General features: G+C 53.5%; 1 protein-coding gene across 2 annotated transcripts; it reads right to left on the bottom strand.

Moving 5' to 3' along the window:
- Positions 1 to 969: 969 nt before the first annotated feature.
- IP6K3 (inositol hexakisphosphate kinase 3) lies at positions 970 to 25,150 on the bottom strand. 2 transcript variants are annotated; one of them, XM_081031496.1, is made up of 6 exons: positions 24,970 to 25,150; positions 15,194 to 15,518; positions 8,529 to 8,742; positions 7,236 to 7,411; positions 5,983 to 6,158; positions 970 to 4,053 (listed from the first exon to the last, which is right to left on the bottom strand). In XM_081031496.1, exons 2-6 carry the CDS (start codon positions 15,390 to 15,392, stop codon positions 3,589 to 3,591), a joined length of 1,230 nt encoding a protein of 409 aa, XP_080887622.1. In that variant the 5' UTR covers positions 15,393 to 15,518; positions 24,970 to 25,150; the 3' UTR covers positions 970 to 3,588. The 2 variants fall into 2 exon arrangements, with proteins under 2 accessions (XP_080887622.1, XP_080887623.1); XM_081031497.1 differs by having other exon boundaries at positions 2,227 to 4,053; positions 6,004 to 6,158; positions 24,970 to 25,140.
- Between the last annotated feature and the right edge of the window lie 212 nt (positions 25,151 to 25,362).

Genomic DNA, 25,362 nt, shown 5'->3' with positions numbered 1-25,362 from the left:
ATTAAACTACATCTCAGCCCACTAGCATCTGGGTAGGGCCATGTGACTGGTCCTTACCCATGGAATGTGGGTGTGCCTGTCTAACTTTAGCCTTGTGGTTGAAGGTGGTGGTGTCACACGGAGACAGTCCCCGGATGACTGTGTGGAGCAGAGGCGCTCTGCAGACTACATTGGATTGCGATATTAATCTACTGATATTTGGGTTATTTGTTATAACAGTTAGCCTACCCTAATGCCTGTGCGTTTCTCAGTTCAAAGAAGAGAGCTCCCCAGTCTGGGTAAGGGAGGCCAGCCACAGGCTCTTACGGTGTCCTAGGCAAGAGGGAGGGGAAGAGGTGGAAGGTTCTGAGGTCCTTTCTGTTCTCATGTTCTAGGGTTTCTCCATATCCATCTTGATCTCTCGCAGTGCTCCTGCAGGTCAGCCCCCTGTGACCAACACAGACCACTTGCCGTTCCCTGGGCAGAATGTTTGATTCCCCGTTCCTGTGTTTGTCAGTCAATTCCTGGAACACCTGCCCTTCTTTATCAGCTTTCAGACTTGCCTCCCTTTTGAGGCACAGCTCAAACACCACTACCATGGTCACCCCATGTGGCAATGAGCCCTCACAGCCCTTGTTCTCCTGGGTAGCACTCTGCACAGCTGAGCAAATGGCCCCCACCGGTGAAGCACCCATGCTGTTTTCGTATGACGGTTTTTACCTATGAACTCATAATGTTCTTAAGGATAACATCTTGATCCTCACACTTCTTTGTTTCCTATACAGGCGCTAGCACTGTGCTGCATGCACCAGGCACTCAGAAAATCCTTGTAGATAGGAAGGAAGGAAGGAAGGAAGGAAGGAAGGAAGGAAGGAAGGAGGGAGGGAGGGAGGGAGGGAGGGAGGGAGGGAGGGAGGGAGGGAGGGAGGGAGGAAGGAAGGAAAGGAAGGAAGGAAGGGATGGACTAATGAAATCACAAACGAATGAGCTGCTTAGCCATATTTTTAAGTGTCTCCACCATCAGGCTCACTCCATTTCTCTACTCTTCGTTTCTACTACTCCCAGCAACAAAACACTCATTGTGAATGCCAGAGTTTTCCTTCCCTGCATTCCCTGCAATCCCTGGGGGATTCCCTCAATTCCCCAGCCCCTTCCCCACTCCTGTCACCCTTCGGAGTCCAGATTCTTACCTCCTCCAACAGTTTCTGTGACAACTGCTCTCAGCACACCTCTTCAACTTTAAATGTTAGGATTGCTCGTCTGCACCACACATGATCTGTCCTCTGTCCCCTGGGGCCTTATGTGGTTTGCTGTCAGCTCATGTGTGTTAGTCTTGATTCCTCGCCTAGAGTCGAAGCTCCCAAGAGCTGGATCTTCCACAGCGCTTAGCAAAGACATCAGTGGGGACAGGTGTTCAGTACAAGGATACACTTGCTGGTGGCTGGATATCTGGGCCCCCTCACCCTTTTTGTCGTTTTGAAGTAAACTCAGCTTGGAGATCAAATACATACACACCCATCATCTCTTCTTTCCATACCTTTCTGTTCTTCTCCGTCTGTCCGGATTTGCAGTAAGTGGGTGGGCTCATTCAGCTGAGTTGCTGAATCTGCAAAGCCTATACAAGTTTCCAGACCATGGTGACCCCTCTCAGTCTGGTGGTCCAGTAAGAATGGTCGAAAATCAGAAGCCAACTGTGGCTCTTGCAATAAACTGCACTTCTGTTGGGGACCTCTTCAGGAGGAGGTGGGAATGCGGCTGGGCTATGAATGATTTGTAGGGGGTAAGAAGGCCTCATGTGAAGGGCACCATGGGGTAAAGGTACAGCCAAAGGAGGGGCATCACATGGCCATGAATAGGAGCCAGCCCTTGGAGAGCCACATGGGCGGCCAGCCCTGCAAGACCTAGACTCCAGCTGGTCCTTCCTACCTCATCCTCGGGAAGCCCTACAACATCCAGGCTGCTCATGGTGGAAGAATCAGAAGCTAAGTCAGGAAGTTGAACTTGTTTGATGTGGGACCAGGTTCTCAAGAGAGGAAGTGGCTCAGAGAAAGCAGTATTTAGGGCTCTGTGTTGTCATTAGCAAATACTTAGTTTTCGGCTGACTCCTTTTTACTACCCAACGGGCTTTGACTCAACTCTCCCACCATGGGCACTGAGCATGCAAATTAATTGTGTCATTACCTTGGCCAAACATAATTAGGGAAATTAACTTGCTTTGAAATCCATATAATGTATCGCAAAATTAAACAAAAGATTTTTTATTATCGAGGCTACGCTTTCCTTCTATTAGTGTGGATTTTGGAAAGTTGATGGTAATTAGCTATGAGAATTCAGAAAATTACTTAATTTTGCAATGTATAAGGTTCAGATGGAAGGACCGCTTACTTCTCAGGTCTGGTGCCTGCCTTGTGGATACATGCAAATGTTTTATTAGCCACCATTTCCCACCGGGTTCCCTGAAGGACTGCAGGAAATCTGTGAACTGTTCTTGCTGTATAGTCTAGTCATCCATAAATTGGAGCTACCATACAGTGTGATGATCAGAATAAACAAACAGAAAGGGTAATAAGGTGCACCAAATAATCACTGGTGACCTCAGCAATTTTATTAACAAATTTCCCTAATTGGGTAACGAATCTCAGTGCTTGACTCAAGGGCATTGTAATAGGTTTCCACACTACAGAAGAAGGAATTAATTAGAACTCTTTGCTCTTTGTTCCGTATTTACCCTTGTCCACCAGTCTTGTAAACATTGCGCCTGCTTTCCTTGGTCCTCCAGGCTCTTTACTTCTGAACCACCCCTCCCCCCAATAAATAAATAGAAAGCTGAGAGTGTAGTTTAACATCAGTGGCGCCTCATGCACATTTCACCACCACTGGAAGCTGCGTTTCGCGGTCAGAATCAGAGCCATTTCGTGGTCAGATTCTGGCAGAATCATTGCTTCCACTAGGTACTCGGAAGTCTGTAAAGAAACCCTTCTCTCCACAGGCAAAATGGAGATCCTGAGGTGTTGTTTGTCAGTGCTGTGTCTAGGCTTGTCCTTGTCCATTCAGAACCTGGGTACGAGCTGGTGAGATGGGCAGATCTGTCCCACTGCATCCTGCCCTTCTTACAGTGCCTCCTAGGAAGGGAAGAGGCGTGCATTAACTCCGTCTGCCCTTGGAGCGGGCAGCCCCTGCAAGCGAAACCTATGAGCTGTGAACTCACTCTTCGAGATTCCTTCAAGTAAGGTTCCTTTGCCTCGTGACTTGCAAGGACTGTAGCTTGACAACAAGAAAACATTTTTAGATGGAACGCTCCAGATTCTCACTGCACTGCTCGCCTGTAGCTCATGTTGCACGCCCCCAGTGATCCCCGCGGTGGTGCGTTTCATACAGACCGTCCAGGCTGTGAGGACCGGCCTTAGCACAAGATACCAGGTGTGTGAATTCTCTCCAGCGTTGGTTTCTTTAGCAGCTGTTAACGTAGCTTGCCATGTACAGTGGTGGCTTTTATACGAAGATGGGATTATTACAAAGACATCTAAGGGGTGTCTAGATTACCCTTGCTTCCAGTAGGTCCCTTTTAAGATCTAGATTCCAGAAGAATCTGGATGGGCCCAACACGTCTCATTCTCCCTCCTGAATATCCTGCATGATCTGGATGAGGTTTTCCAGGCCAAAAATATAGCCCGGATCTGGTCCATCGTAAGTGGTGTGCTCATTCCAGGAGCCCCTGTATGTCGTGTGAGCAAAGTCAATCATCCGGATGTCCACTTTGGCGGGATCTGGAGAGCTGCTGTGGGCCGTCTGCGGAGCCTCCCGAGGGTGCGGGCTGCCTAGGCTTCCTTCCAGCAGCTCCTGCCCATCGTAGATGATGAGGAGAGAGCTGGAGTAGAACCGGTACGAACTCTGGCTCCTAATGACTGAGAGGAGGGCCCGGAGCTGGCGCTGGATGGGCTCTAGCAGCTCTGTCCGAAGGCGGGTTCCGTTGTGCAGGAACTGATAGAGGGCTTGTCTGAACCCCTTGGCCGAGAGTTTCCTTCCATAGTACTTGTCTTTGCACAGAAAGTGCTTCTTATCAGTTTGAAAAACCTTATGTTAAGAAGAAGAAAGAGAAAGTGTGAAAAATTAAAAACAAAAAAAAATTGCATCTGCTGTGGTTGCAGTGTCACAAGCGAACATAATATATAAGCAGATTTCCAGGAGAGGCAGGACGAGAATGGCTGAAACAAACAGAATGATGATCTTTCATCATGCACCCTTCAGTGTTTACATTTTAAAATGCTTTCTGTGCAAGCCTCTAATAGGAACCCAAGGTCGAAAGATCCTTCACCCTGCAGAGGTGACCCTCTACGCACGAGGAAAAGGGTTGAATCTCCTTTCTTGTGAATTTCCAACGTCAACCTCCAAATCATGATTTAAACCCTGGCTTCTGGCCCTCTTCAATTCAAATCTTAGCAAACCCAAGCCAGAAAGCCTTAGTAAGAATCTGAAATCACAGCCAATGGCCTTGGAGAGCCAACTAGATTAAATTTTCTCCAACAAAGTTTATAAAGTCCTTTCTCTGCAGATTCTAGGGAAAAAATAATGGCTCTTGGAGTAGAGTGGGATGAATTGTTTGAAGATAAAAAGACAGGCTAGATCAGGTGTGGATGGAGTGTTTGGGCAGCCAGTACAGCTGAGGGGAGCCTGGCTGGAGGAGGGAGGTTCACAGCAGCTCCAGGGGCTGGTGACTCCTATACTTGGCACCAGCTCCCGTCTCCTCCCCTGTCATGTCTTGGCCACCAGAAGGGAGCAGATGGAAGCTAGATACTGATGGGGGGGGACAGTGGAAGTCACCCCCTTTCAATTCAGATGGCATAGGCAGCGACAGAGGCTGAAGTGAGGCTCGCAGCTGGCATGGCCAGAGAATGACTTGGCACGCCTCTGCCTGGAACACCTGGAAAGGGCTGCCTGTACCTGGCCAAGGCAGTTGCTCGGGCTTTCCTGCCTTCCGATTATATGATGTGTTTGTGAACACCAGTGTTGAAAAAAATCAGAAAGATAGGATAGAGTTGGTGTTGCCTTTGGAGGGTTGGGGATCGGCTGCTAAATTAGCCATCAGAAATACACGACAGGCATCACTTTCTAAATAAATCAGATCAATTTCAGAAGGTTTCAGGTCCAGAGAGAGATTCCATTTACACCACAAATCATCACACTTCATTCTCTTGAGGACTGCATTCCAAGCCTTTCAAGGGACATCTGTGCAACAAATTTATAGACTCAACTTCCAGCTTCAAGGGGTGGCAGTTTCAATTAAGGAAAGCTATAACGTTTACCGTCAAATCAGTGTCTGGTTTTGCTTTGAGTAGATAGACTATAAAGAGTGAACGAATGGTGAAAGTTTATTTCCTCCTGTTCTCCTACAGCCTCTGCCATAAGCCACGTCAGAGCAGCAAAACATCGAAGCATGGAGCCGAGGCAAGAAAAATTAACCATTCCTTTGCCTGGGCTTAGCAGGTTACGACCTTCCTGCTTTGTTAACCAGAGCAGGTAGCAAGAAGCAGAAAAGGTGAAGTAAGAAGAGAGCATGACTAATAAGAATTCAGAGACAGACTGCCTCACAGCCCCTGAGGAGGAGTTCCGCTTTGTCATTCAGAGAATGAGGAATGTGCAGAAGGCACAGAGGTCTTTGGTTTAGTTCCTTCCCCAGCCCCCCGCTTACACACCATCATCAACAAGCTGCTCTCAACACGGCAGGACCCACGTGGCCATGGGAAAGTTTCAACTGCCGAAGACCCTGAGGCCAAGTTGAAAAATGGTGGGGTTCTGACACCACTACCCTGAAAGGTGCTCTTTGAAAACGCCAGTGTGTCATAGAGCAGGATGTGCATTTTCTTGGGGGAAAGTCAGTGCCTGGCTGCCTCCCCCACAGTGAGGAGCTCGGCAGAAGGCAGTGGTGTCTGGATGGGGGACATCCTGGACCCACAGTGGACTTGCCAGGGAGCCCAGTCCTGCAGCGGGCCCTCTGCCACCCACCTGCATGCCGCAGATACGCACGCCCAGGCAGGCTGAGGTGCTCTGCGCACACTTCCTCATGTGCCGGGCCTTCTTCTCCTCAGACGCGTCATCCCCGTGCTGCCTGGTCCCCATCTTCAGGTCCAGGATGCAGGGGTGCTTGTATTGTGACACGACATTTTCCAGCAACAAGAACCCTGGTCACGCTAAGTTAAGGTGGATTCGAGAACACGAAGGCCGCTGTCCCCCAGGAGGCAGGCAGCACACTTCTTAAGCTGGCTGGAGGCTCCCTACTCTGAACGCTGTCCTGTCCCTCCTGTTCCTTTCATTACAGACAAGCCCATCGTTACTGTTAGGAATTCCAGGTAGTAGCTTTGCAGGCTGCTTTCACAAGTCCATTTATTTAGGGGGAGTTTGTGAGGATGCAAACTTCTTTTCATGTTTGCTCTGAAGTTGATGTTTAAATGCAGATCTGAAACCCCTGGTAGGCCTTGCCCAATTTACATGTTATGGCAGAAAATCCTAAGGCTAAAACCTCCAAGTCACTGAATGGGCCAGTGCCTTTTGTGACAAGTGGGTTGACGTTAACTTGAGAGGTGAGTTGTAGGAATATTAATTTCAGTGGAGGAGTTATCCTGCAAAAACTTCTTAGGGATTACAGATGTGTTTTAGTACACACTGTGAAACTAGCCACTCCTTTGCAGGAAGGAGCCCCATGGTGACAAAGGGGTGATTCAAGCCTGAATTTGCTCCCTGAGAGTATGGCAGCCTGGGGGGGCGTCTACCTGTGGGTACTTCCCTAAGGGAGGAGCCACCCCCCTTCCTCCCCTCAGCTCTGTGGGAAGACCCCTGTGGGGAGCATTTGGAAGGGTAGAAGGGAAGTTGGGGTGCTGGGTGACCGCCCCCACCCAGATTGACAGTCATCATTTGTATCTGCCCACAGAGACCCACTGCCCAGCCCATCCTTGCTGCCCAGGTAGCAGAGAAACAGCCAGTGACCCACCAGGGGCACTGTGTTCAGTTAATTCCCAGTCTGACTCCCCTGAAATCTCTCATTTTCCTTTTGGAGAGAACTCGTTTCTCCCAGGTCCCGGGTTTGAAGGCTCGTGCCTCCAACTCTCCCTCACGTCTCTCTCTCTCTTCCCACATAGCCCTCACGTGACCCTCCTCCTCCCACCCCTGCCCCTATATGCCTCTTTGTCTCTGTCACTCCCCTGTCCCCTCCCCTTCCTACCCTTGGGCCCGCGCGTGGTGGGGAGGGCAGGCAAGGATACGGTGCCGCTTGTTCTCCGGGTACTCGGCGCACAGGCGGCTCAGGTGGGCCAGGTGGCAGTGCAGGCCCCATGGGTTAAAGCTCCTGCTCTCGGCCTGGTTCCCATTCTCATCTTCCAGCAGGGAGGACACGGGGGTGCTGAGGTGGAACTCGGACCTCAGGAGAGCTGTGGCCGAGCTGCAGGTGAGGGAAGCATAGGACAGTCAGGGCAGCTGGGGCCCCAGGGCTGGGGACGGTGCCCGGCCCTGTGACTGCTTTCCTGGACTGGACTCTGACACGGACTGTCCCTGGAGACTCTCCAGGGCACTGGCCTGGCCTCAGAGTGCCCTTCCTGCCCCACTCAGGCCCGGGCACCATATCAGGCCACGCTGCAGCCCTGGGGGTGGGGGAACCTAAACTCAGATTAACTCATTCGAACCTGTCACCCCCTCAGGGGGCTAAGGTGGTTTAAATTCACTTCTAAGTGAGCTGGATTATTATCTCATCACTACTGAGGCAACACAGTATGGGGGCAGCAACTGCACGGGGAATCAGAAGGCTAGCGGGGGTAGGCTGTTACCCTTGAGACCTCAGACTGCCATAGGGGGTGGGAGTCACGGGTCCTTGGTCCCCCTCTCTCCTGCCCTCTGCATCTTGGCTTCCCCGTCTGTGAAATGGAGATAATGCACCTGCTTCCTGACACTGAGCCAAGAGGCTTAATTAGATCTGTTGTGCTCCTTGGGGAAGGGAGGTTCTTTCATTGTATTAGCTCCCTTTTCTTTCCCATAAATGTTTTAAAAATCCCCAGGGATCCTTTTCATCTGAACAAGGCCAGCTGACGTTATCAGAGGTTTCGGGGACCTCTCCAGGGCCCTCAGAGTGTCTGCCTCTCTCCTAGACCCTCTCAAGCGCTCAGAAAGCGATTTCTGAGAGACATTAGCCACTTTTCCTCATGTCAACTATTCTGGGGTTTCTGTTCTACATGCTTCACCCCAGAGACACTTCATGGCCTCAGTGAAATAGGTGTTTAATTAAACAAATGTGTGCCAAATGCCTGCTCTGTTGTGTAGGGCTTGGCATGTATGTCGACGTCTGAGATAAATGCATCATAGCCCTCTCCCTAGAAGTGGTATGAAGAAGACTCATTTCTTGCTTTGGACACGGTGCTTATTCTAGACAGCGCCTTCATCTGAATTTCTCATTTTCTCCACTCCAGCCTTCCTGGGGAGCCATTGCCTTCGCACAGGTGGGAACAGTACTGGTCCCTGCTAGGGACGAGCTCCCAGTGTCTGTCATCCTGCCAGGTGGCCCTCACCTCTCCTCGAGCGCATGTGCCAGCTGAGCGTGCTGCCACTGGGAGAGGGGCCGGGGGCTGCCACTGCTGGTGGTGGTCTGCTGGAGCGTCTGCCATATCGCCACCGCCGCCGACGCTGTGGAGACTTTCAAGGGCTCCTGGTTCTCCTTCCGTGGGTTGGCAACCAGGCTGAGATGGCCAAGGCTATCTTTCCGGAGGTGCACCGTGATGGTACCTGCAGAACACACGAGGGAGGGGAGGGGCAGGAAACCAGCTGAACTTTACCTGACTGGATGTTGCAATGGGTGACATCCTTATGAAGTACAGTTTAATGGCAATGGTCAACCTTCCCCCTTCCCCAACTCCTCTCTCAAGGAAGAGTTCTGGGGCCTGGGCTGGTTTAGCCTGAACACGACCTGTTCCAGAATGAGCCCAGAGCCGTGAGCCTGCAGAAAATAGCCTTGGGCTGATCTTGGCACAGCCTCTGCTTTATCGCATTTCTGACCCTTCATGCTCTAAACAAAGCCAGCCCTGTACATTTTGTTCTCGCGTTCCAGTTCCTTTGTGCGGGCACACCTTCCCAGTCAGAGCACAGCTGCCCCAGCTGGGTCCAGCCTGGGGGCATCCGAGCTGGTCTTCCACAAAGAGGGGCCCCCACCTTAGAGTGGCAGTGAAGGCACTTGGGGCCCATCCATTCCCCCCCCCTTGTCCTTTGCCTTCACTATCTTTTCTGTCCCCTCCGTTTGTCTGTATCTGACCAGACAGTGTGCTGGGGCTCAGGACGCTCCATCACCCTCTCATCCACCTTCCCCCATCTCTGGCTTTAACACTAATGCTTGCTGTTTCCTTTGGTTAGATGCCTGGCATATGAAGATTATTGGCGGAATATGGTTTGTTGATATGAAAAGGCCTGTGAGATTTCCCCAACTCGAGTAACTTCGAACCATTGGTGTTTATAATCAAGGCACAACATCCTGCTCCAACTTGTGACTATGAAGAGTGAGGGGAAACCCAACGACCAGATGTGCTAACTGGGCTCCTCCAGGACGCCGGCTGAGCTGGTCCTTAGCCCTGGCACGACATTCATGGTCGGTGGCCACCCCCTTTGGATTTCTCACTCAGATGGCAGAGTTCAGGCCTTCCTCTCTGGGGCTCAGCCTTCAGCAGGTGCCCAGCCGCCCCAGAGTTCTGATGAAGAGGGAACGATACTCTCGCAGTGGCACAGGGAACTGCCACCCAAATGGATTTGTGAGAACCAGGTCTCAGTCCTCGGTTTCCTGTTCTTCTGGCCCCTACGCTGTTTTCTCTGTCTGCTCCCTCCCCCACTAGTCTGCTCTCCACCTGTGTCCACCCTGCTTTGTGCCTAAGAGGCTAGCTCTATGGAGTGCACCAGTGGTTTCCTTCCCTGTGGGTCCCAGTGAGTTTGGCCAATGGGGGACATCGGCAGATGAGAAGGGGAGAAAGCTCGGGGTGTTTGTCCTGCTGGGTCCCTCCTGTGCAGTGTGGCCTTGCCGTGGCTATGGCCGCCCTCTCGCTGGGGCAGTTATACCATCCCCTCTGCTGGGTGTGCCCTTCAGGCCAAGAGGTGGTTACAGCTTTCCAGGGCTGCAGGTCCCGGGCGCCTTACCATGCCGACTGCCTCAGCCGGGGGAGCGCAAGGCTCACAACACCTGCATGGGTCAGGGAGCTGTGTCCTACACAGCTAGACTGAGAAACGACGGCTGGAACCGGAGTGGGGGGGGAGGTGGAAAAAGGGGGCGGAAGTTCTCTTCATTTGAACCCCTTCGCGTGTGCCTCTCGTTTTCTGCTGGGACCCTGACTGAGGGTGGGTTGCTTGTGATCATGTCCTCCAAGATATTTATATCCTCCCTTGGCCAGCCCAAGTGGAAGTTTCTGCTGAACAAGCACTCAAGGCAGCTGATATCCTGCTTGTGTCCTGCCTGGCCCCCTGGGGCTGCTCAGTGCACACACTTATTTTCGGGGCTGCTCTATAATCCAGCAGGTCGCTCTTCAGAGCCATCCGTGCCTAGCTCAGCGGTCTCCCTGGGCCAGCCCTGTCATTTCAGATTCCCAGTGCCCTAATTTTGCAGCCTGAGAATGACATTCAGTTTTCTCCAGCTCCTAAAAACACTCTGCTTTTCCTCAGCTCGTTCCAGGCCCCTATGTCCTGTAAAGTAATAATGATACTAACGATAATACTGTAGCTGAACCTGACGTTTACGGTTTATCTGAAGACCGGCGTGTATGCCTAGACGGAGCCCACTGGAGCTGGGCTGCCTGTGAGAGACAGCAGGGGCTGAACGCAGGACGGGGAAATAAATACTGCGCTAATGATCATTGCTGCCTTGTCTTTCACACCTACTGGGTTTCTCCGAAAGTAAGACCTACCCCGAAAATGAGCCCCAGTTAAGATCTCAGCCAGACGGATGCATTTAGTAGGTTATGACGATGTTCCAGAAGATGACATGATTGTAATAGAATAAATGTAGATTGTTGTACATGACAAAATAAGACATCCCCCGAAAATACGCCCTAATGGAGCAAAAATTCATCTAAGACCCGGTCTTATTTTCGGGGAAACACGGTACTACTACCGTTAGGAGGCAGCATACTTTGCTTATCATCTGTTACTGCCTGTCTGTGGTCCGTGGGGCTCAGAGAGATTGAATAACTTGCCCAAGGTCACACAGTAAGAGGTAGAGGTCTGAGAAGGCCACACCAGATGGAGATGAGGAAGAAGGACCAGGCTGTCACATGGAGCTGAGGACTTTATTGGGAGACTGTTGTCACACTATGTTTATTACCCGTGTGTGAATGAGGACACTCCTGCTGTGTCCCCAGTTACGTTTGTTCTGGTCATTTTGTTCTGTGGAGCAAACAAGCTGTGATCCCATCGTCCTGTGGGAGGGTGCATGGCTGGGAGGGCCAGGAAACCCATGGACGGTGGGGTTTACATTTCCAGCCCTGTTTCCTTGGGTTGCTCTGCTTATTCTAAGGAGGGGCACTGACCTGGAAACCACTGCCAGGCCCCAGAGCCCACCTTCCACGTGCAGGAAGGGGGAGAGCTCGCTGGCCTCTGTGATCCTCCCTGGGGTGCTCGGAGCCTCCTGGCTGCCTGGGGAGCCCAGGACGGTGTGCTGCCAAGGGCAGGGCCCTTCCATCTCGTAAAGTTCAAGTTACCCCCTGGCAGCAGCCCAATGAGGAGGCTGTGGTGACGGTCCTATCAGAAAGCGGGCTCAGGGAGCCTCCCTGGAAGGACAAGAAATGTGACCTGCTCTCACTTTCCGGGCTCTAGCTCTTCTCTGATCTCATCTGTCCCGAGTGTCTAAATAAATGGAAGCGAGCAGAGGTGCAAATAACCCAAAACCAATAAAATCCAAAAGTCATTTCTATTTCTCGTATTGTCAGAGCGACACAGCCGGGCTCCGTGTCCCTGCCTCCTCGCGCTGTCTTCCTGCATGCCTCTTCCGGGCTCTGTGTCTCCGTCTATCCGTCTTCCCTCCCTCTCCCACATGCCCCTCTAGGCTCAGCCCAGCTCTTCCCTCGGAAGCTGGGACCCAGCACAGACAGGGCCTTGCAAACGGCCTTGGGTTGCCTGCTCTTGACAGAAGCAGCGTGTCCGTGGAATCCACACTGCCAGGGGCTTGGATAGTTCTTTTTGTCAGGAGCCACGCTGGCCCTGGCCTGGCCTCCATCTTGCCCTGTCTGTCCATGGGGACTAGGTCTCAGAGGCCCTTGGGCTCCCAGCACTCTGCTACCCCTGCTCGACCAGGACAGTGGGACCCAGTGAGAGCCCCCGGCTGCCTGCTCACCAGCCCTCCCGCAGCACCTCGACGTGCCACCAAGCCAGCCTGGCAGACAGGAGTGCTTACTGCTGTGATTGACATGCCCAGCGCGTCTCAGCAGTTTTGGTTTAGCTGAGCAGCGTCTGTCATGTATTTATTTTTAAGCTCATGAGGGTATTTATTTGCCACCGTCTGTAACATGAATCTGGCTCATCCGTTAACCAACTGGACCTAGGAGCGTGTCCTCACTCACCCAAAGCTGACAGGCAGACTGGGGGGTAGAGGGACTCAGCCCCAAGACGCTGTCATACCTCAGGAGCCCAGCAAAAGGCGCGGGGTGAGCTCCTGGCTCGGGGAGGCTGCCCTTGGGAATGACATCCCTGCTCATCACCCCCTGGTGCCCTCACAGTGCCTGGCAGTGGGCAGGGAGAGGGTGTGCTCTGAGGCACTCCATGGCCACTTCAGTAACAGCCCTTCTTTCTGGGGCTGTTCCCATCAGGGAGAAAATCGGAGAGCCCTGTGGCAGCCCTGTGGGCACTACAGTCCCCCTGACCTGAGGTTGCGTCCCCTCCCTCATGACGCTGGACACCTCCCTGAGCACTGGCGTCTGAGGCGTCCATCTCTTTGGTAAGAGTAGCTGGTGGAGCCAGATGCCACACCTGGGAGCCAGACCTGGGGCTTTGCATCTGGCCCTGCCTTTCACTGGCTGTGTGGCCTGCGGCAAATCAGCTAACCTCTCTGTGCCTCAGTTTCCTTACCTGTGAAATGGGGATAATAGTCCCCACTTCAGAGGGTTGTGAGGTTTAAGTGAGTTCATGCACAGAAGCTACTTACAGTTAGCTGTGTTTGGCACTGAGGGAACACTAAGGGTTAACTGATGTTACTTTATTACGTGCTGAAACAAGAAGCCTGCACAGCCTTGGGAGGGTACCTTTCCCACCTAACACCTGACCTCAGTTACCTGCCTCAGACGCCTGAGAGTGAGGGTCCCGGATCTGGGCCTTACAGTGTCTCTGTGTATGTGCGTTTCTTCCGGTGATGTCTGCCTGGATTGTGGCCAGTGAGTAAATCTGTTTCTGCATCCTTGGAACGCTATGTTTGGGTGCTCCAGCCCAGGAGCTCTGCCTCACCTTCACCCTCAGCAAGGCTGCATGGTCTCACCTGTGTGTGTGGGGGAGGAGGTCTGCGGTTCCCTGACAAGCTGTTGGGAAACACCATCTCCTGAGTGAAGCCCGGGGGCAGGGACTAAAGGGTCGCCAGTGTCTGTTGATGTGTGTGGCTCTGATGCCTTGGTTCAAATTAATCTATCACCTTAGCAGAGCCCCAAGGTGGCTGGCACGGGGATGGGCCCACGTTGAAGAGGGAAGCCGGGCAGATGAGGGGACTGGACAGGAGACCAGGGCCCAACAGTGGTACTCTGTCCTCCCACTAGAGTAACGGGCATGTGAAGACAGGGCTCAGGGGGAGACCCTGGGTGGGGTCCTGGAGACCCAGCAGCCTCGTTCACTTCTCTGCTTTGCCTGTGCCTGCCCTGGAATCTCTCAGCTCCAGAGCTGTGTGGAACAAGCGTGAAATGCCGCAGGCAGGAGTCCACCCCATGCAATGACCTGCTACCCCTTTGCTGGGTTGAGTTCAGTGCAAAAGGACAGAGGCTAATTCCAGTGGCTGCTCTGACAAGATGGGCAGTGACCACAAGCGATGAGCAGCGCGAGCCTGGGCCCCAGGAGGCGCCCAGAGGCCCCAGGGGAGGCCTGCACAGGCTGTCCTCCAGCCGTCGGCCCCATTTCTCAGTGTTGTCTCAGACTCTCAGGAAGGCCTGGCAGTCCGGGACTGAAGCAGTGCCCAGGGCTCAGGCTTGGCCTCCTACCTGTGAGTCTCAGTTTGGAGCATGCAGGATACAGATTCCTGGGCTCCGACACACACACACACACACACACACACACACACACACACACACACACACACACACACACACCACACACACCAGCGATTCTGGTAAAGTTGGTTGATCCCAGATCACACTTTGAGAAATACTGATGTAGGTACTAGGCCCATCCTTCCCAGTTATCTCAATCATTGCAATGCATGCGAGTTTTTGACTGACTTGTTTGGATGTTACCATCTCCTGCACTACAGATGCTTGGACATGGAGAGAAGCAGCCTGCAGTCATCACACCTAAAATGTTTTAAAGGAGGTCTTTTCTCAGAGCCCTAGTGCCAGCGTGGGGCTGGCGCCTGGCAGAGTTATGCCCCGAGCCCTGTAAGCTGCATTTACCAAAGGCTGGGTATGGACAAAACAGCCCAGAGGCCCTGTCTGGAGGCCGCTATAGGCAGCCCTCTCCACCAGCCTTCTCTCCCCAGAACCCCCCTTGTGCACAGATCAGAACACCCCCTCTGTGCCCATTTCCCCAGCTACACCTGAAAGGCAGCCCGGGCCTCTGTCCTTGCTGCTGGATGAGGGCAGGAATTCTGCTTTCCTAAAACTGCCATGTCCCAGCTCCTCCATGTCCTGTCCTAGGCCTGAGGCTCTCGCCACCCGCCTGGCTCTCTAGAGGGAGGTGAAGAAGGCCTCCACCTGTCCCGTGTTTACCGGTTACGGCCACACAGACATGGCACTCCCAAAGCACAGGCCACAATGCCCCATTTATTCCATTCTCAATTCCTCGAAGCCTGGTGACTTGAGCTAATTTGTAAGGACTCCAAATGCTATTATACTCCAGACCTGGAAGCTTGAAGAGTTCAGAGAAACTAGGACAGTGAAGGCCTGCCGGGCTGCAGGAGAGGGGCGCATCTCCATGGCAACCGTCACACATACCGCAGTGCTTGAGGAAGCGGTGGGTGCATGGACAGGGGCCGGGTCCAGGGAGGCGGCCCGAGCCGCCTGTGCTGCCGGACACTCACCTTTGTACTGTGGGGTGAACTGCTTCATGGCTAGCGGCAGGGATTCGTAGAACTTCTGCTCCTGGGAGACGAGGGGCTTGCACACAGTGTCCTCGTCATACTTCATCACACACAGGTGCCCCCCAACCTGGTGCAGGAAGGGCTCCAGTTGCACCCCCACATTGGCGCCCCCGGCATCTGCGCTGTTCTGCACAACCATGGCCTGGTGTACAAGCAGCAGCTGCAGCACAACAGGCAGGGTTGTCAGTGGGCCTCGCCTTTCTCCTCGGCCTTTCCTGTTGTCATAGCATACTTGTCTTCCCAGCGTAGGCTCTTGGCGGGGCCCCTGGAAAGCAGAGGAGGAAGGTGGAAATGATGGGAGGGAGACAATGTGCTGGGGGCAGCACTCCGCATGACCCACAGTCCCCAGCCACGACCCAGCGGTAGTTAAACAAGACTGTAAACAGGCATCGATTACTTCTGGAATAACCTGTTACGAGAAACTAGTAACAGTGGTTGGCTCCCGGGAGCAGGGCTGAGAGTGAGACTTTTTCTCTAAATACAGTTTTGTACCTTTTACATTTAAATATTCAGACATTTGTAAATATCAAACAATACACACAACTGTAGGCTTCCAGAGTTCAGAGGCTGTGCCTTAGCTTCTCATGTCATGTTGCCTGCCTGGGGGAACATGGATCCCAGCCCTGAGAAGAGAGCAGAGTCTCTCCTGTTGGGGCACTCAGCATCCCGCGGGGCTTGGGGTACAGGAAAGCTTCATTTTTAAATAGCATAGCTGTGCCCATGAGTCTGCATCATGGCTCTACAACATAATTGCTGTGTGACCTTGGGAAGTTAGTAAAGCTCTCTTGGCCTCAGTGTCCCCATCTGTGGAATGGAATAATAATGTTACCTGCCTCACGGAGCTGGGAACAGAATTGAGATAAAGCCTGTGAAAAAGTTCGTGCAGGGCCCAGAGCTAAGTGTTCAATAAATGTGATTTACCATTATTTCTGGCATTATTGCTTTGGTGGTTCTTATTTTCCCAACAGCTCTGGGTTGTAGGGAAGACAGGTTTTCTCACCGCTATTTGCAAATGAGGAAAAAGCAAGGCCTAAAATGCCTTTCCTGGGCCCGGCGGGGTCCAGGTGCAGAGGCGGAAGTAAAGTGGGGCTCCTTGTCTCGGCCTCGTCTTCCGCTGCCTGCTGCTCCCTTTTCCTCCCGAAGGGTGGGCTTGCTGGACCTCAGGCAAATGATGGGACTCTGGGCTCCCAAAGACATCCTGACTTTGTCTCAGGAGAGTGCCAAGGAGACACTGCAAGGGGAAGCTCATTTGGCCATATTCATCGTGTCTGAGAGGACATTCCCATAGGGGTTCCCCTTACCACGGAGTTATTAATACTCTCTTCTGCTGGACTCCCGGCTGAGCAGCGCTGGGTGTGATAAAACCTCTAAATGACCTTCAGTCCTGACCATGGGCATGGCCGGCTGGCTCCATGCACAACAGTACCCATCAGTTTGTTCAGGAACCTGGCTCAGAGAGGCTCCCACCACCGCCCAGACCTCCAGCACCAGGTGGCATGGAAAACCTCAGCCCAGGTGCACTTGGTCCACCCAGGGGGACTCTCCCACCCTAGCTCCTATTCTGCAGGCCACAGAGCACCCTTTGGGAAGGGGAAGGGGTGTTGCACCTGGTTTGTGCATTTGCTTTGCTGGACGCAGGGTGAGGTTTCTGGGAACTGCCTTCATGGCTGGAGCACGGCTAGGGTGGGCGGAGTTGTGAGGTGGGGCTTTGGGGTGGGGACGCCAGAGACCTGATGGTGAGGGGCCTGTGCCTAAGACCGCAGCCCAGACCTGTTCCCACCGCTGCTCTAAGACCGCTCTGAGCTGAGCCCTCCTGCACCAGCAGCTGAGAAATAAGTTGGTGGGAGGCGTCCAGATGCAGAGGGGAATCAGGAATCAGCCCAGGGATGAGCTGATGTCACAGCTGCTTAGCAGACGCAGTCCCACTTGCACATTTGGCCAAGGCCACAAGGAAGAAAGGAGGAAAACCACAGGGGCCCACCACCATTCCTCTCGCTGGGGTCGCTTGTATGTCGGCCTTTGCCAGCTGACCTGTCCGGGGGGCAGGCCGGGGGCAGAGAGGCAGAGGGCCAGTCAGGTTGTCAGATTCATTGCTAGGCAGTCCCGGAAGGAGCCTGGGCCCTGTCCCTCACACTTGTCTCCCTAGGGCCGGGCCCAGCACTAAGCAGGCCTGCTCTGCCAGCGGCCAGGCGGTATCCCCCCAGGCCCTCATGCTCCCGCACTGGGCAGTCCACTGCCATTCTTCCCCCACACCCCCTGTCTCCATAAAGAGCTCTAAGGACACGGATGTCACCTCACTGTGACAGCAGGGCCAGAAATACCATACATTATAAATGAAACAGTCATGTAGTGCTTGCCATGTGCCAGGCAACGTTCTAGGTGCTTTACGTGGATGAACCCGTTTAAGCCTCATGACTACTCTGTGAGGCAGTGTTATCAGCCCATTTTACACGTGAGGAAAAGGAGGCACAGAGAGGTTAATAAGTTGCCTGTGTGCACCCAGCTAGTGTGGGGAGAGCAGGGATTTGTGCACAGGTAAATTTGAACATTAGCCCCAGAAAGCTCACCGCTACGCTGCAGGGAGGCTGAGGGCTGCCGTTTACCTACCTTGAGAGTCAGGAATTTGCGCCTGAAGGAGGCTGGGACTTGACCAAAGTCACCTACACCTCAGGCTGTGCTGGGACAGGGCCCAGGTTGACGGTGAGTTCATGTCCTAGTGGTGGGTGGGCTCCACACCTCAGAAACCACTGGGGGAGGGGGGCGAGTCAGGGAAGGCGCACCTATAGCTGGGGCTTGTTACTGACCTCGGCTTTCTGGCTGGGGGTGTCAACCAGACCCAAGAGGTCCTGTTGTTCACAGACGTTCTCAGGAGGCCTGGCTGAACCTTCTCAGAGAGCTCAGAGTGAGCCACAGTGACCCTGGGCAACCAAGACAGCCCACAGCAGTGACACAAACGCTTCTGCCCTTAGCCTTGGGGTGGGTTGGTAGTAATGGGCTGTCCGCTGGGTAGTCACCCTGTATTTTTCAAAAAGCTGGACTCAACAGCTGGGGAAACTAAGGCCCTTCCTCTCAAGGTCATCTTAGGGTGGAAATTGGGTGACATCTCAGACTCCTCCCACACTGAACTGTGTGGCTTTAGTTCTGACACAGGTTGGTGGGAAGAGGTGGAGGGAAGGCGGATGGGCAGTAGCTTCAGTACTCAGTGCCTGAGCTGGGCAGGTGGGCTTAGCTGCTGCTCAGGGACGCATTCTGTGGCCTTCCCTTGGCACTGATGCTGACCTTGGATTTTCAAGGAAGCTTGAGGTTTTTCATCTCTTGCTCTCTTTGTGTGCAGCCTCCTGCTCTGTGGGACCAAGCTAGGGAAGGCCTCCATTCTTCCTATCCCTCCCTCAGACGTTCCAAATAAATAATCCAGCCCAGACCTTCCTTACACCACAAGCAGGCACTTCTGTCATTGCCATGGGCCATGACCTTTGATCAACGCCTCTGGGCCCGTTTCTGTTTCCTTAGAGCACTGGCCAAGGAGACTGGAGCCCAGGTCTGTTCTAGCTGTTGCACAGCTTGCTGAGGCCCCTGGCATGCACTGGGTCTTGGTTTCCCACCCACTGCCACAGCCCCGCCATGCCGCTCAGATGACAAAAGGCACACACAGCACTCCTTTGTGGAGGATTCTTCCCAAGCACCTCCTTCACAGGGTTTGTCACTGTGTGGGTGATTCTCAGGACTGACTCAGCTTGGGTGCTGGGAAGGCAGGTGGGGCGCTCGCCTGAGACAGGACCTCACGCCTCCTCTGACACACTTGCTGAATACCCTGGGCTCCCGTTAGTGCTTCAAAGGGAGACAAATGTCTCTGTCTCCAGCCCACACCTCCTCCCACAGTCCCAGAGCCCAGAGCCCAGGACCAGCTCCTTCCTAGTGTTTCTTGTGGAGGGACAAGAGGGAGTAAGGATCAGGGAGGGCAGGGAGGGAAGAGGTGAGATACCCCCCAGCCAGAAGAGCTCAGCTTAAAGGCCCCCTCCCCAGGAAGAGTGGACACATGGCCCCAGGTCCGCGTCTTCCTGCCCTGTCACTGAGTTGTCCTGAATGATGAAACTCTGGGCCTCACTCCAGGAGATTCAAGGGCTGTTTCTCTGATGGGGCCTGGCCATCGAGCTGGTTGTTAAATGAGGCCCTGGATTGTCTGTGTCGGTCCAGCCCTGCCGGCCTGAGTGACAGCCCGCCTCCTACCTGGTCTGAAAGGAGGGTCACAGACAGCAGAGCCTGTGGCTGGATTGGCTTCCAGAGTGGGGACAGACGACAATACCAGGAATGTCAGACCCAAAGACAGATGCCGTGCTGAGGTGGGTGAGGGTCATGGCTCGTCACTACCAGACGGCACATTTTCTTCCCTGAGAACCTGTGTGTATATAACCCCGGCCCACATGCTAAACCTTAGTTCTTTAAAAATTACAGGAGAGTTTTGTTTCGGTTTCAAACTCGCCACTCCCGTTTTGGGGAAGATGGCAGGTGACACCACAAATCAAACTTGTCAGGGTTCAAACTTGGACTAATTAGTCACGGACTATATCTTAACAAAGTCTGTCAGCTCCTTGAATCTGGAAACAAGTTGGCTGACTGTGGTCATTGTCACGGCTGCTCACAAATATTCTGGTGCTCTCTGCGGGAACAAGACTACCTCCCTTGCCCTTTGAAGCTGGGTGTGGCCACATGCTTTGCTCTGGCCAACCTAATGTGCATGGAAGTGACAGGTCACTTCCGGCGAGAGATTTAGGAGCAAGCAGTTCCCCACATTCTCCTTCCCCGGCCGTGGTCATCCTGGAAGTACGGTCACTCTCTGAGTGACTGTACATGTTGGCTATGTAGCATGACAGATAAATACATCTCTTATATCAGGCCACCGAGATTTGGGGGCGATTTGTTATGCAGTACAGAGTAGTCCGTCATAATTCACTAGCTCACAGCCAAATCCCCAGTGTGGGGTCCTGAAGTTGGAAGCAACCTCACTGGAACCAGAACTCGAGGATTTCATTGCACAAAGACATCTATACAATAATACCCACTCCTACCGAGCGTCTACTGTGGACCCCTGGCTTTGCAGTCACCACCTCTGTTTCTTAAGAGAATCCTTTTCAGATGGAGAAAAGTGAAGAGCTTTCCCAGGGTCCAGAGCTCGTGAGCACTGGAGCTGGGATTCAGTGCAGTGAGTCTGTTTATTCTAAGGCTCCTGCCTATTCTGCCACACTGTGCAGTCTTCCTTTGGGGTCCTGAGACCCAAGTCCGGCTCTCAGGCCTGGGTCCCGTCTGAGGCCCTCTCCAGGCTGGGTGCCTCAGCAGCCCTCCGTCAGAAATGGGAGCTTTCCAGGAACTTGCAGTGGCTGGGCAGCCAGGGCACCACACCCTGGGGCAGCATCTGCTGGCGGACAGGCTCAACCAGCCGCTCATAAGGGGGCTCAGTACTGTGGGTGAAGGACTCTCGCCGTGGGCCGGTGGAGACCTCACCCAAAGCCACAGCACCAGCAGTGATCTCTGCAGACTCAAACCATAACACCCACAGAGCGCCGTCATTTCTCTAGCGTATGTCACACTTTGGTGATTACTGAAATACAAATTCATTTAAAGGCATTATTGCGTTCCTAGCAGTTTTTATCATCATCTATTTTCTCAATCAACAGATACTTAAACGTATAATGAGTATTGCAGGGGAACTCATAGGGAAAAATTATGTTGAAAAATGGGTCCTAGTTGAAAAGGTTAGGAGAGAGGCTGTTGGCTGAGATGGCGGTGGTGGGGCTGTGTGGAGAGGGGTATGAGTGGGGAGAGATGTTGGCTGAGCCTGGGGCAGCTCAAGAAAGGCCTGTTTGGGGTATGTGTCCAGGGAGCAATAGGGAAGAGGGAGGCTGTTCAAGGAGGAAGAGGAAGGATGCCGCAGGGGCCTGGTCGTTTCATGCCCTCCACACTGTGCTGCAGCCAAGGAGGGGACAGAGAGGGTGCCTGACCACCTGACTCGAGGTGCCCGTGAGTCCCAGCTCAGTGTCGGGGAGGCAGTTGCCTGAGATCATTGGGGTGTAGAAGGCTCAGGACCACATCCTAAGAAATCCGGGGGAGGGGACATTCTGAGGAGGAGCTAATTAAGAAACAGCTTGTAGCCAAAGAAGACTGCAATATAAAATGTGTCAGGCTGCAGATTCAAAAGCAGCATGGTTTATAGCCTGCCCTCGCCTCTGAAACGCTAACGTACATTTGCAGGCCTCTTGGAGCCAGAGGTTTGCTACAAGTACCATTCAATGTCTTCGTAATGCCCAAGGGAACATTTTTTAATCTATTAGAGATGAGAGGACCCAAAAACCATTTAAAGCCACTTAGGTTGTAATGGGCAGAATTTTGGTGTTTCTCACATGGTACAGGGTTGTGTATCATCTGGGGCCATCTAGGCTGGGAAAGCACACGATTATTTTCTGGAGAACAAAAATTACGTGTTAAAATCCATTCTAAAAATGACTCAAGGGTTATAGGCCTGTGTGCCCTCCATCTGCGTGGCCCCTGGCCTGGTGGGATCAATATTGAACACTGGGGGGCTTCACACATCACCTCCCCAGCTGGGGCTGAAATATGTGGCTTTGGAGAGAGTCCATTTCCCAGCAAGCCTTGATCTCCAGAATCATCGAGCAATACTTCATATTCCTCAGTTGCTGCAACTTATTTCGAGGCGGATTTTATCCTTTGAGAGAAGATTTTTTTCCTCTCCTTTTCTCTTAACATTTAAAATCTCCCAACGTTCCTCCAGCTTGAGGAGCAAATGTGATTTTAATACAGCGATTATTGGTTTAGAAGCCCTTCAGCCACTGACAAATGTCCTTAGCAGCACCAGCCATGTTCTGAGCACGCTGTCAGGGCGGGAGACGCATGGGGCAAAGATGACTCAAGAAGCTGAGATGTTGGAAGGGCCGCTGTGGGGGAGGCAGAGGTTGGGAGGGCTTCTCCCTCCCTGGGCTCTAACATACCCTGACCTCAGGCAGCACCGTGGGTGGTCAGGCCCCCGGGAAATGGCCAGTAAGTACTGTACCAGCACCTCCAAAGCCTGCCCCCACCACGCTGCAGCCAGGATCTTGGATATTGCTCAACACCCTGCCCAGTACATTTCCCAACCTCTGACACCCTACCCCACACCTCCCCAGCTTTCTCTAAGTAATATGACCAGCCACGCCTTGTGGAAGAGATGGAAGATTTAACCCATGGTTAGCATGGCAACCTTATGACTGCCAGAAGAAACAGCTTTTTAAGGTCAAAACAGAAGTGCGTGGAGCAAATGAGTGTGTGAATGTGTAGATGAGTGTGGGAGTGTGTGTGAATATGTAGTTATGGTCTTTCAGGCCACAGAGCTGAATTGGCCAACTGAAGAGCCGGCCACTTGGGGAGCGCGCCAGCGAGCCCTCCCCCAGCAGAGGGCAGCAGAACTGCTCAGAGGAGTCACACCGGCCAGAACCCTACAGCCTGCCAGGACCTCCTGGCCTAGCGATGGGGACACATTCCTGAACCACTCTGGGTTTGCCAGGCCTGTCCTCAGAGAGCCCAGATGGAGAAATGTCCCTGTCTTTCCAGACGGCTGTTTTTAAAGAGCTCAGAAGTGATCACCAAGGTTGATCCCCCCTGCTTTTTCTAAAGGTTGGCGGGGGAGCTTCCTGCCCTGGATGAGCACTTTGAGGACTGGGGTGCCTGGCTCAATTCATGGGGAGGGACCCCCAAACCAGGGACAGGGCTTGCCGGGGAGGAGGTGGGTGAGGGCAGTGGAGGCCCATTTGAGCAGAGTGGAACGCAGTCTTCAGCATCTCCACTCAACAGGGCCCTCCCGGGGCACATGGACCCCGTGGCCCCTTCCGCTGCCTCTCGGCCAGCCCAGCTGATGGAGGAGGAAGAGCAACTAGCACGAGGGAAGGGCTGCCAACGTGGGGCTGGGTGAGAGGGCCGCTCGCCTCGCCTCCTGTGCCCGCCTCCCTGCCTCCCCCACCACCAGTGCCCCGAACAACCTGACACATCAATTCTTGATGCTATAAAGCTGATTGCTGCTCCCGGGGCTGCTGGTTACAGACAGCAACCTTCTGGGTTTCTGCCTGGGAAGGATTTACTCATTTGCCCTGCTCGGAGCGGGAGAAAGCTGGGGGAAGCTGCTGGCTGTGGAGGGGGCTCAGCCTGGCCTGCTGTCCCAGGATGCCCCAGGGCGGGGGACAGGGAGGGTCCCAGGGGCCACAGCCCCTTTGCAGAGTAGTTTCTAGGATCCTTGATAAGGAACTGGCTCTCAGGGAGCACAGTAGGGAGGGGGTCAGGAGACCTGGTTCTGCCCTAGATTGCCCGTCCTTTCCTCTCCGGGGCTTAGTTTCTCTGTCTGTTCTGAGAGCTGTCTGACCAGCCATGTTCTTCCTCTCCTATGGGACAATTCCAGTCAATGTTGGGAAAATCAGGGAAGGAGGGTGGTTGGCCGAGATGTTTCCAGATTGAGAGACTTGGAAGACGTACTGACCCAATGCAACTTGATAGGTCTGAACAAAGCTTTAAAAAACATTCAGAGGGCAGTTGGGGAAATTTGAATATGGACTGGATGTAGACATTCTTGGGGTGTCATTACGTTTTTCAGTGGGCTAGTAGCATTGGGGTTATGTAAGAACCTACTCTGGGGAGGAATGCTGGGCTGTCTATAAATTACTTCAAAACACTTTAGCCTGAGTGTAGTTGATGAAGCAAATATGGCAAAATGCAAACAACTGTTAAATCCAGATGCCGGGTGTTCATTATTTTTTTCCTAGAGGCTTAAAGTTTGTCATAGTTAAAAGGTTAAAAATAAACTGGTAGCTTTTAAAGGCTATAGAAGTCCAGGCTCTGTCCCAGGGGGTCCGAGTCTCTGGGGAAGGGGCCTGGCATGGATTTTTAAGGGCCCCAGAGATCCTGAGGACCATGGCAAGCGCATGCTTGGGTCTCTGGTTCACTGGAAAGCCCAGAAGAGTCCACGGCGAGGGCTCGAGGGGTGGGCAAAGACTCTGCCCCTGCCCAGGGCAGGGGGCCCTGGTAGTGACATGTCTCTGATGCCCATGGTCCACCATCACCCCGTTCCATGGGGGGGCCCACACCCAGGCCCCAGGCTGCTGCCCACAGCTCTGATGTCACCCCTGCCCCGTGGCCCCACCCGGTGAAAGGGTGGGGCTGCTGTACAGGACATGCCTGGACAGGACATTCCTGGGCCCAGGCAGTGGTGCTCACTTCTCCCGGAACAGTTTCTTCTGTTAAGGGTTAAACCCAGCGTGGAGGTGAATCATGGGCTCTAACCCCTGCACCTGCCACAGGGCTTCCTCTGTGGTCCCAGCTCAGCCCAGCACCCGAAGCCCCGTGCCTTCCTACAGGAACCGTGGGAAGGGAAGTGTTGGAATTACTGTACGGGAAGGGGGAACAGGATGGCAGAGAAGCAAATGACAGAAGTTCTGTATTGCTGAACGGCTGCAGCTTGTCCCCCGCACAGGTGTGCACAGATGTACAGACACACAGACACACCGGCATCTCCACAGGGCAGATCCTTAGTCAGCCCTGGATGGAGAGGAGGCCTTACCTCAGGCCGTGCGGTCTGAGCAGGCTCAGTGGACATGAGACCCTCTTCCCTTTCTCAGGCACCATCAGGGGCTCAGCAAGGCCCTCCCTGCCCATGCCATCCTCACCCCCAAAGCAGCACTCACCAGGCCTCGTCCGGTGGGGTCGGTGGGCTCGTGGAGAGTGTGCACAAGAGGGTCCAGCAGAAAGCAGTCTTCTCTCTCAGTGCCTTCTGACTACAAGGGCCTTTCCCAAGGTCCCAGTGTGGAGAAGTCACTGTCCACTATAGCTCTGGTGGCAGGTCTACCCAGAGAGCCAGGCGACAGCGGTCTGGGGAGGGGAGGTCACCTGATCCTGGGGAAGGGCTGGCAGGGGCTGACTGTCCAGCTGTCAGCTGGTATTTGCTGCTCTGGGAGGGGGGAGGAAGAGGAGGAAGAGGAGGAGTAGACCGAAAGGGAAGAGAGCTCTGCTCTGCTCCCTGGCTGGCTGTCAGGCCCCGTGTACCAACGGCCAGTTGCCCAAGGCCCCTGGTTATTTTT

Source organism: Rhinolophus hipposideros (genome assembly GCF_964194185.1).
Source record: "Rhinolophus hipposideros genome assembly, chromosome: 3".
Classification (NCBI taxonomy): Eukaryota; Metazoa; Chordata; class Mammalia; order Chiroptera; family Rhinolophidae; genus Rhinolophus; species Rhinolophus hipposideros.
Note: the sequence above shows the minus strand (reverse complement) of the source record. Positions and strands in the feature narration are given on the sequence as shown.